Genomic DNA, 20,026 nt, shown 5'->3' on the forward strand with positions numbered 1-20,026 from the left:
TTGTTAGTTTCAGTTAGGTAGGGAAATCCCACCTTAGCATACGGCAAGATAGGCCTTACCCTCACCTCATTGTGATTTTATTAAAGGTTTCTAGCCAAAACTTTACTCTGTTGTCTGTTGCTACTTCCTGATGCCTTCACACCACTTATTGCATATTCAGCTTGTTTATGCTCTAGTTATCGTTGACAGTAAGTGGCTGCATGAGGCATCCTAGTACGGCAAATGAAAGGCATGTCATTTCTCCTATGGCTCGTATAGAATAGGGTATCCAGTTAATATGTCGAATTTTTTTTTTCGATTTCGACATACCAAAATGTCGAACCAAAAGTGACAATTTTTTTTTTTCACATTTATTGTTTTAATTTTATAGGGTTTCGTTTTGTTTAGTTAGAAAAAAAAGATGTTTTTTTTTTAAACAGGGGGTTGGGAGGATCCCCCCTCCCAATTTTTTTTTTTTAAAAAGACATTCGAAAAAAACATTTTAGGCACTTTTGTTTTGACATATTAGTATGTTGAAATAGTGACTGTCGAAAAAGTCACTATACACCATACAATAGTCATCATGTGCAAGGTGCCACCTCACATGTCGAGATCCTGCCATTACATATCAAGTTCAGTTTCAAATGCTCCCATTAATGCCGCTGGCAAGTTATGGTGTCATAGGCCTGTTAGGTCACTGTGGGTAAATGACAGCCTCACATGTGCAGTTGAAGCCATTACAGGACAAAGGCTGCCTCAGATGCCACTCACTTCCATCTCATGTGAAGTGAACATCATATGCTAGATGGTCATCATTTATAAGGTACAGCTGCACATGCTCAGGTGCTGCCATCGTGCCCGCTCTGCTCCCTTAACTGCTTTTACCTTAAATCCCTTAACTGCTAAGGGCATGTACTTTCATCCTGTATTGCATAGGAGATCATCGTAAGCAGCGCCCACTCCCACAGGCCTTCTGAGTACATACCAACAGCTGTGGAGGGTGGTCAGACAAAAGCCCATATGCCACTATATACAGGCTCCTATGCCATTGGAGAGGGTGCTTGCATTATCTACAAGCCCAACAATGGTCACTGGTTCAGGAGGTATTACAGTGTCATGTGCTGGCACTGGGCTAGGAAGCATGGCTCCCCACGTTGGTCATGCGATTCAAGGGAAAAGGAGCAGCCTCACAGATGCCATCTTTAGTGGCGAATTGTTTATTTAAGTCTGAGCTCTCTGTTGTGTTGTTTATTGATGTTAGTGATGTGAAAGACATTTGGTTTTCACGCTTTCCTTTAGGGGGTGTTTGAGGCAATAAATGACCCTCCTTAAATCAAGGGTAATAACATGCGGTGGTTATATTGTTACAGTATTTTGACTGAGAACTATGAGGACCCTGCCTCTAAAAACATTTTTGTTCCAGATAATTACAGCTGTCTAATGGTTCTGGGAGGAAAGGGAGACAAGAGAGATTCTTTCTTGGTGTAGATGGAACTCAGTTTATGAATGTTTGTCGAAATCATACTTAGCATCACAAGCCCTAATAAACTAGAGCCGCGACGGCAACCTCCCACGATAGGGTTATCCTTCGATTCGCTTCAGGAACCTGTGATCAGTCTTGATGTATTGTGTTGGCGGACCGCTGCTTTCTGATTTGTCCTCCCATGAGACCTAGGTATGGTGACTGGACATGATCCAGGTAGAATTTAAAACCTAGACGCAGCCCATGTCTATATCTGTGATGTGTATGATTTCTCCAGTCATGGGGATAGCCAACATTAATGCCTTTTTGTTATCCAGAGAGCAAAAAATATCATGTTTCAGTCTTAGGTGTGCGCATCTTGTCATCAGCTCTTTGGCAGCGTAGATGGATTTGGTAATAGAATTGCAGTATGCTGGGGAGTTGGGAGATAATGAGGTTGTCTTATGTATTGCACTTGAAAATTGGAGGGTACCAATGTGTTGAAGCTATATGACCTCTGCGGACACACTTGGAAGAACTTCGAGAGCAGCCAATGTACTAACCCAAGTACTATACATGCCCTATTGGCTAGCCAAACTACACACAAACACACATCATGACCAACATTTGCCTACAACAAACAATTGCAGGCCCAGGACCTACCCTTTACGGATACAGCAAGCCAGTGACCACAACCATGGCTACCAGCCAAACTAAACTTGAAACACACAAACCACACCTAACATATCAAACACTCACATCCAACAATCAACCCAGACATTGGGCCTCACCCTTATGGATACAACAAGCCAGTGCATGCAATCAACCCACCTGCAAGCCAACACACAGATGCCAGTTTCTCCTGGTTCTGGATCTATCCTATCATTCTACCCCCACTAACCCGCCCTCGCCCTCTTTGCTGCAGAGCCACACGAGTGCCTGGAGACTGCTGCAGTGCTGGTAATGGTGGGTGGTGTACATCAAGAGAACATAACAACATATGTCACCAGGAATAGCTTCCCATAACCTGAAGTGTGTCAGTATGTCCACTCTCGCCTTGTGCCCTCTCCCTTTGAGCAACAATACAGCCTATACCATGGGTGGGCAGGGGTGATCAAGTGACCCAACCATGCTCTGGAGTCCCTGAACTAGAAATGCGTTGTCCATATATCGAACGCTAATAGAGGTGTAATAGAGCCAGGATCTCTAGATTCATTATGCATCATACGTCACTGAAATAAGCAGATCATTACTGTGCCTTTTCTGTACTAGGTTTCAAAGCCTAACTGGGGAAGTTTGATGAGGACATGTGTCAATGAGGCGTGCAACACTTCTTGTGGACCTGGCGTTCAATTAATTTAGCTGTGAGGCATGCTGTCAGATCTGGCTCTGTAGTTGACAGAATCAATACTGTCTACACCTGATTCCTTTGGGCTGTGGTGATGTTTGTTTACTTGAATTTTGGAGGTTCTTTCATTCATGTACCCTTCTGTGATGACTTCCTTGGGTAGGCCAGGGAAGGGCATTTCTCACCGAGCCTCTGTCTCGGCTACAGGTTGATGCCTTGGCTATAGCTTTGATGTCCCCAGCTCTTCCAGTGTGACATCGTTGAATAAAGAGCAGTCACGCCGGGGTTAAAGAAGACAGCGCATTATACAAGGTGGCTATCCAGTGAGAACGAGCCCACAACACAATTGGTGAGCCATAAAAGTGTGCAATTTTGGTTCTGAAAGTGTTAATCATTAAAATAGACCCCCTTTGGCATGCTGTAATTTCACAGCTCAGATGAGACGTTTGCTGCAGGTATTGCACATTCTAAGGAATATGTATGTAGGGTATGGTCTAAGGTCGTGCTCATTTTAGGGTTTTGCGTTTTTTTGTTTGTGCAGTTTCCCCAGGGGGCTGCTGCCGTCGAATAAAGTGTTACGTTTCCCTCTTTGCCTGTTTGAGGTGTGACATTGTTAAATTGCACTGACAAATGTCATTGTGCTTTGGTGACTCATTGGATGTCTCGGGAGGATAGCTCAGTGGCAATGTGTTCGCCTTGGAAGCAAGACAACACGGCGCAACACAGTTTAGATCCCTGGGTCCGTGCTTAGAAACCTCTGGATATTAAGTGCGTTATAAATAACCTATCATATCATTACTCGCTTCAGAGGGTAGTGGTCTACCTGGGAGTTATTCAACTAAGCAGGATCCACCATTGAGTGACACGAAAAGGAACCAATGATACAGGGGAGAAAAGAAACATTTTCCCGTTCTGAGAATTAGAGAGGTTTTGCTCACATGGTGACGACCATAGTCTAAGCTAATAGAACAACGTTCCATTCAATACACTATTTGGGCAGACAGTCCACCTATGCCATTCTGCAAATATATTCCACTAAATGTGTCTTAATGGCCCAGACCTGTGAGGCTCTGAGCATTATGCCGCAATCCAAAAGTTGAAGATCTGTTGCCGAATTTTGGGGTAATCCAAATCTGCCCCCCAAGGTTTGCCCTGCTTCATGGGGTAAATCAGCCCTTTATCGAGGATGATTCGAGGCCAAGGGCAATTATCTGTTGGCTTTCTTTGTTAATCAACCTCCAGCCACTCTAGGCAGGCGGATTCTGACTGATATTTGTAGCAGAATTAATTTGGCAAATCTATCCTAGTTCCCTCACATTCACCTGGCACTGTCCTTAATGCAGTGCTCATGCTTCTTCCCTTCCCCACTCACCATCATCAGGAAGGGTAAGAACAGGCTTGGAGCAACACTAAGGGGGGCATTTGATGAGATGATGCAGAAAGCTGTTTTGGTAAAATGGCCAATGTATACGGCAACATTGAGAATGAGTTCCTATGGATTTTAGAGTGTATAATGGTTAACCAGTCTCAGGTTTACTATGCTTCCTGTAGGTGTCACTCTTTGGCAACTTTCCAGTGAAACTGAAAATGCATAAGAGCATTAGGTATCGGAAAGCAGAAGAGTGAAATCTACCAAGCTGCACACCAAGGACCCTCCCCTCCCACCCACCCTTGAGAAATGTCGTCATTATTTGATGTGTAGTCATATATTCTGGACCGTCTTAAGTTTTTATTAACTTTTCATATGTGGAATTGTATCCTTTTCATTATTTTTTTCCTTAGTTGATTATGTATTATCATTATTTTTGTGTTTGACTTTCACGTTGTTTTTAGTCCAATAAAGTGTATTGATGATTGACGCTAGCTAATACCTTTATAGCAAGCCTACACTAATTGCTCATTAGGGAATTGTCGACTGATGAATTTGGTCCGATTGTTGGGAGTAGAGGCATGAGGTTGGCCGTACGAGTGTAATTACGCTTTTATTAGATAGAACTAAAATTGGATTTGATCAAGACCCAATGCTCATTGAAACTAATACAGGCATGATAACAAGGAAAGAAGGCTAATGTACAAATGGGCAAAACTGAATCTAGACACCATATGACCACAAATGTATTCGCAAATCTTCCCAACAGCATTCTACTTTGCCGAAACCCCAGCATTAATCGGAGCAGCTTTGCCCGACCTTTACCGATAGTCAGGGTCGGACTGGGGCATAAAATGATCTCGGGCACCAATGAAAAAGTGGCGCACAGTTGCAAAAAGGAATTCATTCCGTTTGTGACGCTGTTTGATTAGTACCCAATGGGGAGTTTTTTGATAAAATGTGATGCAAATTGTGTAATTTGAAGAATATTTATTCAGCATCAATGGTCAAAACTACTAGCTGCAGAGTGAAGTAAGTCATCAGAATGGCCCACATTGGCCAAAAGAGTGGCCCACTTTGACCCAAAAACGTGGCCCCACACTAGCAGCTACCGTTTTTGGTTTGGCATTGCACGGTTGATTAGTCCATTCCTCAGAGCACTCACCAAAATTAACGTCTGTAAACAAATTGGAACTAATCCATGGTATAATCAGGAGTACAAAAGGGCACGGCGATCCCTCATGGAAGCAGTTAAAGGCAATGGAAGTGGCTCTGACAGGGTACGTAGAAAAGACTTTAAGGAGTTGGTTACAAATAAAAAGAAGAAAGTCGCAGAATCACTACATCATTTAAAAATAAAAACCAGACCACCTCTTGGAAATTAGTGATACATGGCACGACTGAAAAGGCACATCCCGATGGAAACACAATCAGCAAAACCAGCTGCTCCAACCATTTCAAAAACATCTATCGTGGGGCCGAGCCAGATTGACGACACTTCTGATCTGATGTAGATGCTAACCAGAGGCGTAGACAGGGTAGAGCCTGAGCGGGCAAGGCCCAACCTAAATCTGTGGGTGTCCACTCAGCAGCACATTGTGGGTATTTTCAGATGTTAATGTCACTGCGGTTGGCACAATTACATTTGCTTAAGCCTCCACTTGTTAGAAAATCCTGGCTACGCCTCTGACGCTAACAAGCCAAAATACGGATTTAAGCTTGCTACGTTTTCACAGAAGGGGAGGTCAAAAGAGAACTTCTGTCTTAGAAAAGCAATAAAGTACAAGGGCCTGACGGTTTGCTTGCTTATCGAATTATTCAAGAACTACATTACAGTCTGAGCCCCATTATTAATACACATGTGTAACTGTATTAACACGGACTAGCAGCCCCCATTCACATAGAAGGAAGCAATAATCATACCCATTTTCTAAAAGGTGAACGCAGTGCCCCAGTAAATTACAGGCCAGTCTCCCTCATGGATACTTTATGCAAAGTATACAGTAAAGTCCTTTGCGACAGATTGAAAGCGTGGATCGAGGACAACGACATTATTATGGAAACCCATGGGTGGAACGAGGATGTGCCCTGAGATATTAAGAGCTACCAAAGGGAACACCGCAGCCATCCGACGGGGCCCAAATGGCCAATGTACCAGACCATTCAAAGTCGTTCAGCGCGTGCAGCAAGGGCGCGTCCTTGCCCTGCTACTATTTGCTCTATTCTGTTCTAATAGCTTTATAGACCTGCAGCGAGGGCCGTACCGGGCGTTATGGATGAGAGTATAAACCACAAGTGTATCTTACTGTTAAGTACTGAAATCCAAATGTGACTTTTAACTTTAGACTGGACTTTATATACCTCATTTATGGTGTATTCACGCATTACTAATAGTAATGCAGTTAGTGAGTGTTCATGACATGAGCACATAAGATTTTCTTAATATGTTACAGTATAAACTAGCCATCTATAAAATAATCAGACCTTTTCTGACTTAGCTATATCAGTCTCTGGGGCATACATTATAGCATTCCTTAGTGTTGGGACCATTAGGAAAATGACTGTGAAGTTTCATTGTAATGTCTGCTTTAAATTGACATCGTTTACATTCTCTGTAACTTCTCCAGGCTGGGAGGATAGCTCAGGGGCAACGCATCTGTCTTAGAAGCAAGGCAACGCATAGTCGGTCTTCTGCTCAGAAACTGGTCTCCAGTATTAAGCACGAGAACAATTATAATTATCCATTTTCAATTAAGGCTCTGAAATGTTCCACTATTACAGTGCTTATTAGAGGGGCAGGACAGGGCACATGTACAAAATGTACTGTTGCAATTATGAAATTATTTAATAGTTACCTTAAAATCATGTATGCATCACCTACATTTAGTTCAATGATTTCTTTTATATTTCCATATAGAGCATATCACGCGGATATAACTACTGTTACTCATTGGTTCTAGCCAGCTTCCATTTGAAGCTACTATACCTCAGTAGGCTCATAATAACTAGAATAAAATGTCTCTCAATGAAGGTGCTCTTCCTTATGTAATCTTCGGAGAGATCCCTAGGAAACTTGCAATTGCTGGATTTATCTTTTTTATAAACTGGACATTGTTATAGTCACTCTAGTCTTCTATCTCTTTGTCATCACTTTTATCCAACATTTATCTTAATTTAACTTCATCGCTCTATCTTTAGCTTTATCCAAGTTGATCTAAGGTAGCTTTGTTTTAAATGTCGGTCATACATATTGTCTATTTCTCTCTTAAAATCTTGGTCTAAGCTACAATTATGTCTACCACAAAGCACCTCAGCATATGGAATACTCCACTATATGTTAGGATGGTGTGCACTGCCTGCAGAAGGAAGATGAGAAACCTTTACATGGCCTCTCTTCTCATCTAGTATCAATACATATTTCGAAATATTGATAACTATTTATTTTTCTGGTTCTTTCCTTTCACAAATGTTTGTTTATGATTCCTCAGTTGCATTGTCCTTTCCCAGGTTTTCATTGTTAATCATGAAGTTCCTTTTTGTTTTATTCCCTCCAATGATCATCTAGGATTACAACCCTCAAAAAGAAAGAGGGATTAGGTAGTTTGGTGTATCCAATGGTATCATCACTGATTCCCCGACGGTGACCTCCTCCCATGTGGCCAGGGGATGGCAGCTGTTACCTAATCCTGACCCTGTGGGGCGGCTATATGAGGGAGGATCACATGCGGGAAGACAACCTGTAGGGAAATGTCATGGCTTCATCGGGTGAGACATGGTATCCACCATTTTCTCTTGAAAATAACCCTCCTATACCAAGTACCCTCATGGCCGGCCTATTGTTATGCACCCACTCCTCCCATGAAGAATAGGGAAATCGCTGTTTCCAGTTCCACCTATCAATCATCCAGGACTCATTCACCATTTATGAGTGCTGAAAATGTTTATTTAAGTTTTCCGGAACAAACTCAAAACAAAACTTCCTTTCCCAGAATAACAAAAATACTGGGACGAGAAGAGGAATCAAGCAATGCAAAGCGAAAGAGGCCACAAACCCTGTGAGTGCTCTTGTGTTTGCTTGCACACCCCTGTCCCCAGGAAGTTTAAAAGGCAAGTGAAGCAAATAATCAATGTCTGCTACTGCTGGGTGAGAGCTGCATCTCTCTGTGAAGCTGTAGGGTCTGAAAGGCAATTATCGGTGCGGTGGAACCAGGTAGCTCACCAGTGAAGAAAGAAGAGGCTGCTGCATGAGAGAAACACTGCAGGAATGCCAGGAGCCGGTGAGAAACTCCTATGCATTCACAGGCAAACGTGTCAAGTGGATCTGTGAGAACCTGAAGAAACTAACAGGAAGTGGTCATGAGGAAGAAGCCAATGCAGACACTTCTCCAGTTGTCGCAGAGACTCCAGTACCGCCAACAAGTGCCAGTGACCTGGGGACCTTGAGGCGTATCAACGATCACGCCGAATGCAAGTAATTAACCCACAAATTGCCAAAAGAGAAAGAACATATGAATTCAATGTTAAAAGGGAAGTTACATTGCAAGTGAAGGCCTTTCAAGCAGATGAATATATATTATGCATGTTTAGGAGAAACCCAGACCGGATAATATCCAGAGGACATATCAAGAACCAAAGCATTTGTCCAACTTTGGGGAAGGGTAGAGACCCAAAGTGAATACAACATGTCCTGGCAGGAGAGTACACCAGGAAATCACAAGCATGTGAATACAGGCAGTCCTGGAAGGAGAGTATTCCAGGTAATCACAAGTTTGTGAGTACAAGAAGTCCTGGCTGGAGAGTATACCAGGAAATCCCAAGTGTGTGAAAGCAATAAACCCTCACACAGCAATAAACCAGGCAACTAAACCTGTGTGCAATAAAGTGGTCCTGAGAAGAGACATCAGGACTGACAAAAGTATTGTGTTGATTAATATCAAAGTGCTCCTGAGAAGAAACATCACGACTGAGAAAAGCATTGTGTTGATTGAAAACCAGGCGGTTCTGCGGTGAAACATCATGACTGAGAAAAGGGTTGTCTCTTATAGAAAAACCAGAGATCCTGAGAAGAAATATCAGGACTAGCAAGAGATCATTTGAACCAGGAAAGAAGAAGTAAAACCCTGGTAGAAAAGCATACCAGGCATTCTGAAAGGCATGTAAGTACAAAGTGGGACACATTTGCACATCAATATTGAACTGTTATATGTGAAACTTCAGATTACAAAGAGGAATCCAGGGGAAGGGACCCGCCCTCTGGATCAAGGACCTTTATCCATAAAGAACTTTTGTGTTGGAACTATTTCTTCTTCTTTTGTGAGCACTTTTCTAAACCTTTTATGGTTGAGGAAATTTCCCATTTCACCTTAGAGTTTAGTTTTAGTCTGAGGGTCAGAATAGAACTTTGGACACGGGACAGTTTTTGTTTTGGACATTCTGCCACCGACAAATCCTTAGTTTTGGGTTAGATAGGGAAATTCCTCTTAGAGAAGGGTCAGAGAGGCATTTTCGCAACCCCTTTTATTTTCAATAAAAGCCTTTAACCAAAAACATAGCTGACGTGTTGAGTTTCATTCCTAACTCCTCACAGTAGCCATAGGCAACATAAATGTTTGCTTTAGTATCTTTCAACTACAGATGCATCCCACCTTAAAGTCCAACATATACAACTCATGCTCTCCTTTTGTTTATTTAGAGGTTGCATCAAACTCCTTTTTGGAATATATCCTTGTAGTTAGAGGTACCCACCTGCAATTGCATATGTTCATTTTTACTAACCTCGAGTTGACTTACCAATATTTCTGTTTTTCTTTGTTATAATGGTTGCTAATGGCTTCATATAGTGGCACCCTTGCTTAATACACCAGGAGCTGATTTGCATCTGCAGTTAAGCCATTACCTTTCAGTGGAATGCATAGAAATAAGAGTTAATTCCGATAAGAGTACAGAGTTAGTTCAGAGAGATCCCAGTTTGGTTGGAATGTTTTGGACAGGTAGGAACAGGTCGTGGGTGGAAATGGCCATAGGGACAAAAAATGGACAATGGCATTCAATGGGTGGATAGAAAGCCAAACAACACCCACAGGATGTGTGCCCTTATTGCATCCCTCCCCTTTCTTCACTCCCTGTGCCAATAGTTTCAGCTTATAGGCAGAGCTTACAGCACCACTAGTAGCCAAGGCCATATGAAGAGATGCCTCAGCAATTCTCACATTGTTTTTGTTAGCAAGACTAAAGAATTCATCCACAATATGAAAAGGAGTCAACGCTTAAAATACAGCAAAACTCTTAATAATAGTTTTTTTTAACTAAAATGTTATTTTACCGCATCATCTGATAAAGAATTTCATTTAATTTGACCAAGTGTCCACGAGAAAATGTCACTTGTTATCAAATCAGGCTGTAGTATAAGTGCCAAGTGCCTCCTTGTTCTTGGGTTTCAAGATTAGAGAACATTGTAACATCAAATCCTCTGGATTCTAGAGCCAAATTCAGTGGCATGGAGTTGAGCACCATAAAGACACATGAATGGAGGATCAGATAGCAATTGGAAAAGAATGAGTGTGTGTGCCTTGCATAACTCTAAAAATGTGTTTAGATCATCTCTCTCACATTGTATTATTGGTTAAAACAGACGTTACAACTGAGAAATGTTCTTTCATAAGCTACTCTCGGAATCTATGTGCCTTGTGTCTTTGCAGTTCTTTGTCTTGCAGACTTAAACATGTGACAAAATCATTGCAGTGATTCTGTATGGCGGGCACAATCCAAAATGAAAATTCAATGAAATAAATGCCTATTTATTGATACCAGGATTCTGGTTCAGCACACCTTTGTGACGCTGCTCTTAGAACGCGTGTGCATACTGGTGTGGAGTACTACAGGAGGTAACAGACAACTACTGCTGGAAATGCCCTACTGCCTCTTTAATAGCAGTGCCCATATAATAACAATGCAGGTAACCTTTCCCCATAAAGAAAGATCATTTAAAAGCCAGACTATCAAAACCATTACAACTAGTTGTAAGAGAGTACCATACTGTGCTCTGTGTGCTTACCCCCAGCCTCTGCTCTGCCGCTGGGGAGCTCTGCTATGGGCAGTGAACCCGCTGCTGGGCTGCTGCTTTGAGGATGCTCTTTGCTGTGCAGGAGCTGTGGGCAAGGGCTTCCTCTGTCCTGTCTGTGGTGATGCCTCTGCTGGTTTGAGGCAGCAGGAGCCGAGCAGGATGTTTCCTTGCAAAAGCTACACTGGATAGGTTGGGTCTTGCTCGATGTGTGGGAGCATGAAGCTAAGCTGTATGTACAAGACTGTGTGACACTGTGGTGTGATAGCGGGGAGATCTCCTTTACGGCAGGGAGCCAGGCTACCTCTGCACTTGAGGTGGAGCCATTCTGTGCACACCTCTCATGTGTGGCGGGTACTTGAGACCCAACTGAAGACACTTTAACTTCAAAATAAGCATTATGCATATGGGGCATAGGGGGCAGAGCTGGCATATATATATGGTGGATACTTTTCTGCTGCCTCTCTGGCTTCAAGACAAGGGAGAGGACAAAAGTAGGACCTTTTGCAGTTAATTGGTCAACGCTGCCAGACATACCCTATGGTGGGTCTAATGGACGCAAGTCTTGATAACGAAAAATGATTATTTGTTTGTAGGAGCCCAGATGGTGATAACTCATTGGACCACACCAGCCGAGCGTGCAGGTGCATTGGGGAAATTTGGCCTTTGCATGGGACTGGGCATGATTATCGGATCATCCCTCGGAGGATTCCTGGCTACGAAAGTTGGGTGAGTGCCATCCGACAGCTGTGACTATATGATGTCGATGAAATGTTTCGTCCCCCTCGTTTCTCAAGAGTTTTAGATCATATCCCCCTTTTAATTTGTGGTTGTAGATGGTGCTGACATAATGGCCTCACAACTTACCAACTTTGCCCTAAATCTAGGTTAGATCACTAAAATGTATCAAATGCTTTGGCATTCAGATTTTTGGATTCAACTAAAAACGCAAAAGAGCTCTCTATGTCTTCAACATGAATGCTGTTTGCATTTTTAATACTGTATATTTCAATGCTAGCTAAACAATGTGAGACATCCTCCACTGAGAATGAAGAACTGCCCAATCTGCTTGTTCTGTCGGCTATTATCCAAATAGGGCGAACCTCAATCATGCTTTTGCTCTTTGGGCCATTCCAGTGGGGAATAGGCATTTTCGAGTATAGAAATAGTTTAAGGTAAGCTTCAGATCGCAACAGCTGGCTCCGCTTTCTACCCCTTTTACAAACGAAGAAATAGATGAAGAAATTAGGAGTTTCGAAAAGTCAAGAGCCCTGGGACATGTGGGTGTGCCCAGTGCAGTATTTAAGGCAACCCGAAAGATATGGACATTAATCCTAGATATTGTGTGTAAAAATCAATGTTTCCAGTAGGATTTGTGCTTCCTTAATATTGAAGCAACTTACTTCAGAGCTGGAAGAAACTAGTAATTTAAACAGATTCCAGACAGATTATAGGAAACATATGGGGACAACAATAAATGGTCTGATAATACAGCTTTTAATTGATCGGCCCTAAATGTTTGCAAAATGACAATGTATGTCGCCTGTATAGATTTTTCATTGGCCTTTGATCTTTTTGGAAAGGGATCAGAAGAGGGATCCCAGGAGGAATCCTACAACTAATAATAATGTTGAACTCTGATGCTAAAACACAAGAAAGATTAAGGGCCTCATTACAAGTGAGGTGGTAAGGGGTTAATGGCACCGGTAAAGATGCCGGCGCGTTAACCACGTACCGACTCATTACGAGGTCCCCTCATTAACGGGGCCGTTGTTAGCATGGTCCCCATTCCCATTGAGCCCTATGGGGCTCAAATGGGAATGGGGATGGTCCGGGTTCCCTGAATGGGGAAATACCGGGCCCTCCATAGTCGTAATGGCCCGGTATTTCCCCATTCAGGGACCACGACCCGGACCCAAATTTATTCAGGGCATGTCTACCTCCAAACTCGTAATGAGGCCCGAAGTGTGCATGGTGTATACATATGTACAAAACGAATTCCAACAAATAGAAGTTTGAAACAGGGGCGTATTGGACTCTTTTAATATAACTTGAATCTAGATGATATGTTGCAAATAGTGTCAGAGGTTACAAACTATCTTCCAAAATTAGGACATATGCAAGTGCTGTTGTTGTATTGTTGTGAGAAAATATTGGGGAATCGTGGAGTGGCTGCTATGGAAAATATTGTTGGGTCTGTCTAGGGTGGTCCCTACAGAAGCTGTAAGGGAGGAATTGGGTTTCATTTCACTTGCATTACTGGTAATATGATAGAAAATCTCCCTGTATTTAAAAATGAGGACATCCTTGAGGCAATCACTATACCCGGAAGTGCTTTGAGGAGTAATCCAGCTACACTATTTTGAACTTTATGTTGCAATGTGATGCTCTGCCTACAGAGCAGAGTGTATCTCTGAAGTCAGGCCTAAATAATCATTTCTAGAGTAGAGAGAAATTGTGGTAACATGATGTCGTATTAGATCCAGGATGCCTTAAAAAAAAACTCGCTTTATGGCTGGTACATAGCAGATATCCTTGGGGTTCAATTACGTTGTGAAATTCTCATTCCCTAGGGTATCAGGTAATATTATCCCCACCAAATATATCGCCATATATATGGTCGTCTAGAACGCCATAGGCAATATTTTTGGGGGGGATCATTTGTGGGAGCAGGGGTTGCGGGGGTGTCCCTCTCACATTTAAAAATAATGTGGGGTTTGCAGGGGTGTCCCCCACAGGGTCCACATGTCTCAATATTGCCACAAAAATATGGTGATATTTTTGTATCGCTATATTTTTGCGGGAATATTAACACATGGAACCTGCCCTAGTGGGAGGCGAGTCTGTATAGGATTCAGATTCTGTCTATTAGGCACTTTGCAGGTGTGAGGGTGGAGAATGGGACTGAGCCGAAGCACGTGGATCTCTGGAATATGCAGATATGCCCCTGTGTAGAGACATTGAAGCATCTTAGTATTGAGAGTTGAGGAACCTTATGATTGAGAGTGTTCATTTTTGGCTGCTTTGTACATTATAGCTCGTGGCTTCGGAGGTCTTTGTAGAAAGGTTAATGAGGGGCAGCAACTCGCTCCAATTTTGGCTCTTGAAGATTTATTGAAAAGGCTTTTGTTAAAATTGGGTGTATTGAATATGGAACTGTCTTTGAGGATGGATTAAGAATTTTATTTGGTTGTATTCATGGGAAGCTTATTACAAGACAATACTAATATTTGTTTTAAAGGTGTTAGGTTTAATGTGAAACCAAATAATTTACATTAAATTAAATCATAACCATTTGCATTTCAGTCAGATCCCACCCATTAAGGTAACCCCGCTGAACATGCCAGATACATCTGAAATAATCTTCCTAGCAATCTTTTCTCTTTTTTAAATTTGATTGAGGATCCCTTAGGTGTGTTCTAATTTAAAAAAGCAATGTTATTAAATTGCAGCGAGATTGAGCATTATGAAGATATTTTATTATCAATGCAGTTTTCATGTTTTACTACAGTTTTATTTTAAATAATCCCACTTTGCTTGGTGCATGAAATGATATGGACCACGAGTACAACTTGGATTCGAAGATACTGCTATTCATTTAATGATGAGGAGTAATGGTAATTAGATTCATGTATTCATGGTCTGCAATGTAACTTGTGGTTTACATGCACCTTGTGGTGGGGTTGACATCTTGCTAAGAATTGAAGGCAAAATCGCCCAATGTTATTTAAGAGTGGTATGGTCAGTCAACCAGGCTGAGCCTTTATTAATCCATCCATGCACATCCATCCATCTGTGCATCCTTCTGTATGTCCATCCGCCCATCTATCCATATAAATGTTTATGGATCCCTGCCTGATCTGGAACTCCCTTAAGTGTGATTTATCAGTGTAGTAAAGCAGATTCCTGGAGACTTCTGGAGGTACATAGGTGTGTTCCTTTATTGCTTCTTGACAAGTTACAGCAAGATACCTCTTGGCAGCCTACTGGCACCCATCACCTAGGCTTGATATCTCCAACTGCCTGAGTATAGGACTGTATCCCATTAACAACCTCGAATGCATACAGCAACATTCTCACAGCATTCCCTCTGACATCATAAATTCCATGTATCCATCCAAGCACAGTACAACACATCTCCCTTCCTTTCCCAGCTCTCACCACAAGCCAACCAAGCACTACTCACACATCTCCCTTCCTTTCCCAGCTCTCACCACATGCCAACCAAGCACTACTCAGACATCTCCCTTCCTTTCCTAGCCCTCACCATATACCAAGCAAGCACAACTACACCCACACTCACACATGTTCACACACTCCTCTCTCACAATGTGCCTTGTTTTGAGAGTGGAGCTGCTCTGAAAACACTTCGGGGCATGCGATCCTCCATCAATAACCAACTCTCAAGCAAGTGAGACTACTTCCACACCTTTTCCACTGACTACTCCACACACGGGAAGTGATACTCCCATACTTTCACCACAAATGTTTTTTAAAGAGCGCAGTGTCGCTCTGTTTCCTTGACTACCCCACACACCGGAAGCAGTAGTCCCGTACTCTCACCATACAAATTTCTGATTTAATGAGTGCTGCGTCGCTCGACTCGTACTGCACACATAGGCCTGGTGCAGTCTAGTACTTTGTTCAGATGACTACACCACACACCGGAAACATTAGTGCCATACCTTCACCATACACATGGCTCATTTAACGAACACGGTGTTGTTCGACTCGTACTACACACAGAAGCCTGGTGCCGTTCCATACACTCTATCAATGCATCTCACTACTCAAACATACATCTTGACATATTCTCATATTTTCCTAAATGTTCATAGCTCTTTCCACAGCAATAGCCATGCTATTAACCATTGATTCTCAGATAGAAAATGCGATCTCCACATTTCCATAAAAACTCACCACACTGTGACATCTTAACATCTTGAGATTAACCTAAAATTCCATAGCTGTTACTGCAGCTCTACACCTGCAAATCCTCAAAAGCTGTTAACACTATTGTCATCCTCTACTCGAAGCACATTACATATTTCAGACCATACATGCTTTATTTTGAAATACTTAGGGGTCGATTCATGGAAATAATGTGCGCCGAAAATTCCCGCGCAGAGGTGCCAAAACGTGCGAATTGCAGTAAAAGTGCAAAAATCGTAGTGCAAGTGCGAAAATCGCAGGGAAACCAGCGAACATCGATTCATGGAAGTACGTGCGCGAGAAAAACATTGGATGTGCGCTAAAAAAGTGCGCCGTGCACGCCGGCACACAGGTCATCCAACAGCGTGCGCCACGGCCACTGCGAAATCGCACATAGCGCGGCGAACATCACAAAAGTAGGCGGAACACGGGGCCTGTTAAGACGGATTTCTGAACTCTGTCCTGGTGGCGCAGAAGTTCAGAAGGCCAACCTAATTACTTGGAACAGGGTAACCTCTGGACGAGCCAGACCAATCAAGGTAGCGATCGCGGCGGTCAAGACTAGGTCTCAAGAGGGGTGAGGGTGACTGAAAGCCCGCAATGAGCACACAAAGCAAGAGCGCTTACAAACTACTCCAAACAGTTGTTATATCAAAAATAGATACACATTTATTTTAAGGCCTTTAAAACAATGACCGTAGCGAGAAAATCACAATATCACAATACTAAACCAACACATACCATATCAACACAATATATATACAAATACAACAGTCGCTAGCGTTGTAAGCACGAAATATGTAGTCCACCTGAAAGGGAAGGAAAACAGGCAGTGCGATAACGCTTTAGACTCAGTTCGCCTTCAGAGGCACCTAACTAGATGGAAGTCCGAGCCCTGCGAAGAGTGGAGCCTTGTGCTCAAAGTACCTGCCACGCCGGTGCCAACGGGCAAAAGGGGAAGCTCTTCGGAGGAAGTCAGGCAGTTCGGGTTAGTGCACAGCAGAAGGAGAACAGGTTCCGCAACTCAAGCGCAGCCTCCACAGCAGGCAGAAGCAGAGCGCGAGTACGGCCAAAAGGGTGCTGGTTTTACACAGCAGGGAAAAGCAATGGGATACTGCAGGAGGGCGACCAGATCCTAGCTAAACTACTCACCGGTCCCCGAAGCAAGCAGACCCAGGCTTCTCCACGTTAGTTTCAGCAGCTGGCAGGTTCAGAAGAGCAGGGAACGCCTCGTAGTCGTGTAGAGCAAAAAGACGTCCCAATCGACGAAACCAGCACAGTTTGTTGCCGCAGCAGGACAACGGAGCGGCCGTGTGTATTCGAGCCAAATGTACACTCCTCTCTTCAGACTTGGGAACGCCAAGTGTACGAAGCGTGGGAGAGTGACAAGGACTCGAAATACAACACAACCTGGCGGCAGTTACAGAGCAGGACTCCCTTGTAAGCTGGTCAGTCAACTGGATGGCCCAGAGACACTTCCGAAGGCTTACTTGGCAGTAATGAAGTCGCCGGGAATAGCTGTTCCTGCTATTCCAAAGGTCGAAGCACCAGTACAGGCCTTCTGGTTCGATCCAAGGAGGAAAGGGTTTCACAGGACGACAGCAGTGCAAAGGAGGATTCCTTCAGCGGGTCACCAGCGATTCCTCGGTCCAGCCTCTTGGTTGCAGGATACTTGGCTCCTGTATTCCTTCGTTCGTGAGAACTCAGGAGATCGACATGGTAGTGGTGTTTCCAGCTCCCTCTTATCCACGGTTCCCTTCGCGCCAAAACGGAGGGGAGCCAATGGGAGATCCGCTCATCAACACACATACCATACGTGGACCAATCACGGACCACGGTGGTCCCAGGCATTCACACCACCCTAGACTCTCTGGCACCCAGGATGTGTATTGGGACCAGACATCCCAGCCCACACCCTGGAGGCACACAAACGACATGTAGAAGCCCGCGAAAGCAACCACGTTTCGCGGGAAAGTACATGCCCAAATAAGGAAGGCCCCGGGTCGCTCGACCTGGGGAAGGTGAAGGGAGCAAGACGGTCAGTGGACAGGACAAAGGAGCCTCGTGGTCTGGCCATTTTGGGAGCCAGGCCACCATTTTGGGTTCAGTGCGAAAAACGTGCTCAGAACGCCAAAAGGAGCTCAAAATAAACAAAACGATCGCTGCCACCATTCGAGTCCCTGAATGACTTGCACCGATCAAATACCATCCTAAAAGAGTATCTAGGGCCTGTAGAAGGCTAGAGACCCAAGAGAGCTGTAACTTAGCTTACAGTGCCCTCTTGTGTCATGTTGCACTAAAGCCGCAACACGATAAAAGAAACTACGGGAAACAGCGTTCCCCGGTACTGACTGTCTTAAGGGCATGTCAGTTTCCCCGTAAGAAAGGAGCGAAAGCCCAGAGAAGTGCGGCAGAAGGCTGTACTTCTCTGGCAAAGTCAAGAACAAGGTTAAAAACAATAGCAAAAAGTTTAGGGGTTGCCACATGGAAGGAAAATTACCTACAATTACGAAATCTTTCCAAACACTCGCCCCTCCCAGACTATGGACAGGGGGAACTAATCCACCCCTGGATGAGTCTCTTGTTCAGGTCGGTTAAACATTCTGGACAACCCATCAGCATTGCTATGTTGGACACCTGGCCTATGCTCAATAGTGAAGTCGAAGCCTTGTAGACTTATGGACCACCTAAGCAACTTTGGATTCTCCCCCTTCATGTTCATTAGCCACTTTAACGGCTTATGGTCAGTCTGCACAGTGAAGTGGGTCCCATAGAGGTAGGGCCTCAGCTTCCTTAGGGCCCACACAACAGAGAAACATTCTTTCTCTACCGTGGACCATCTGAGCTCTCTGTCCTTAAGCTGGCGACTAATAAAACCGATAGGGTGTTCCTTACCCTTCTCATCTACTTGTGATAGTACAGCTCCTATCCCAGTGTCAGAGGCATCCGTCTGCACGATAAAAGGTCTTTGATAATCAGGGGCCCTTAGGACAGGGGCCTGGCACAAGGAGTCTTTTAAGCCATTGAAGGCCTTCTCACACTCGTCGGTCCAAGTTACCTTCTTGGGTTTCTTCGGAGTTGTGAGGGCAGTCAGAGGAGCAGCTATGGTGCCATAGTCTGCCACAAAATTGCGATAATACCCCGTGAGTCCTAAGAAGGCTCTCACTTGGGTTTGCGTAGTGGGGGTAGGCCAGTCTTGTACTGCTTGTACTTTACTGGATAGAGGCTGTATCCTCCCTCCACCTACTTCATGTCCAAGGTAAACCACTGAGCCTTGTCCAATCTGGCATTTACTAGCCTTTATGGTCAAGTGGGCTTTCTGAAGAGCCTGGAGCACAATCCTGAGGTGTTTCACATGGTCTTCCCAGGTGGCACTGAAAACTGCTATATCGTCCAGATATGCAAGACAGAATTCGTCCAACCCATTCAACACATGATTCACAAGCCTCTGGAAAGTGGCAGGTGCATTCTTCAACCCGAACGGCATTACCCCGAATTGGTAAAGGCCGTCTGGAGTAGAAAATGCTGTCTTCTCCTTGGCATGTTCTGCTAAAGCTATTTGCCAATAGCCAGCAGTGAGGTCAAACGTGCTGAGGTACTTGGAGGCACCCAAAGTATCCACCAGCTCATCTGTTCGAGGCAAGGGGTGTGCATCTGTCTTGGTGACAGCATTCAGAGCCCTGTAATCCACGCAGAACCTCAATTCAGAAGTGCCTGCCTTTGGAACCAACACCACAGGACTGGACCAAGGACTACTAGAGGGTTCAATCACCCCAAGGTCTAACATCTTGTTGACCTCGGTCTTAATATAAGACCGTACTTTATCTGACATCCTGTATCCCCTACTTTTGGTAGGTACACTGTCTCCTGTGTCAA

General features: G+C 43.9%; 1 protein-coding gene across 3 annotated transcripts in view; it reads left to right on the forward strand.

Annotated features, from left to right (window-relative positions):
• The window catches only part of SLC22A18 (solute carrier family 22 member 18), a 766,907-nt gene that overhangs the window by 153,823 nt on the left and 593,058 nt on the right, over positions 1-20,026 (forward strand). For all 3 annotated transcript variants that reach the window (XM_069624137.1, XM_069624138.1, XM_069624136.1), the window contains exon 4: positions 11,815-11,947. In XM_069624137.1, the coding sequence (XP_069480238.1) occupies positions 11,815-11,947 (133 nt within the window). The remainder of the gene's footprint in view (positions 1-11,814; positions 11,948-20,026) is intronic.

The sequence above is a fragment of the Ambystoma mexicanum genome, chromosome 11 (assembly GCF_040938575.1).
Source record: "Ambystoma mexicanum isolate Mex_15411 chromosome 11, UKY_AmexF1_1, whole genome shotgun sequence".
NCBI lineage: Eukaryota > Metazoa > Chordata > Amphibia > Caudata > Ambystomatidae > Ambystoma > Ambystoma mexicanum.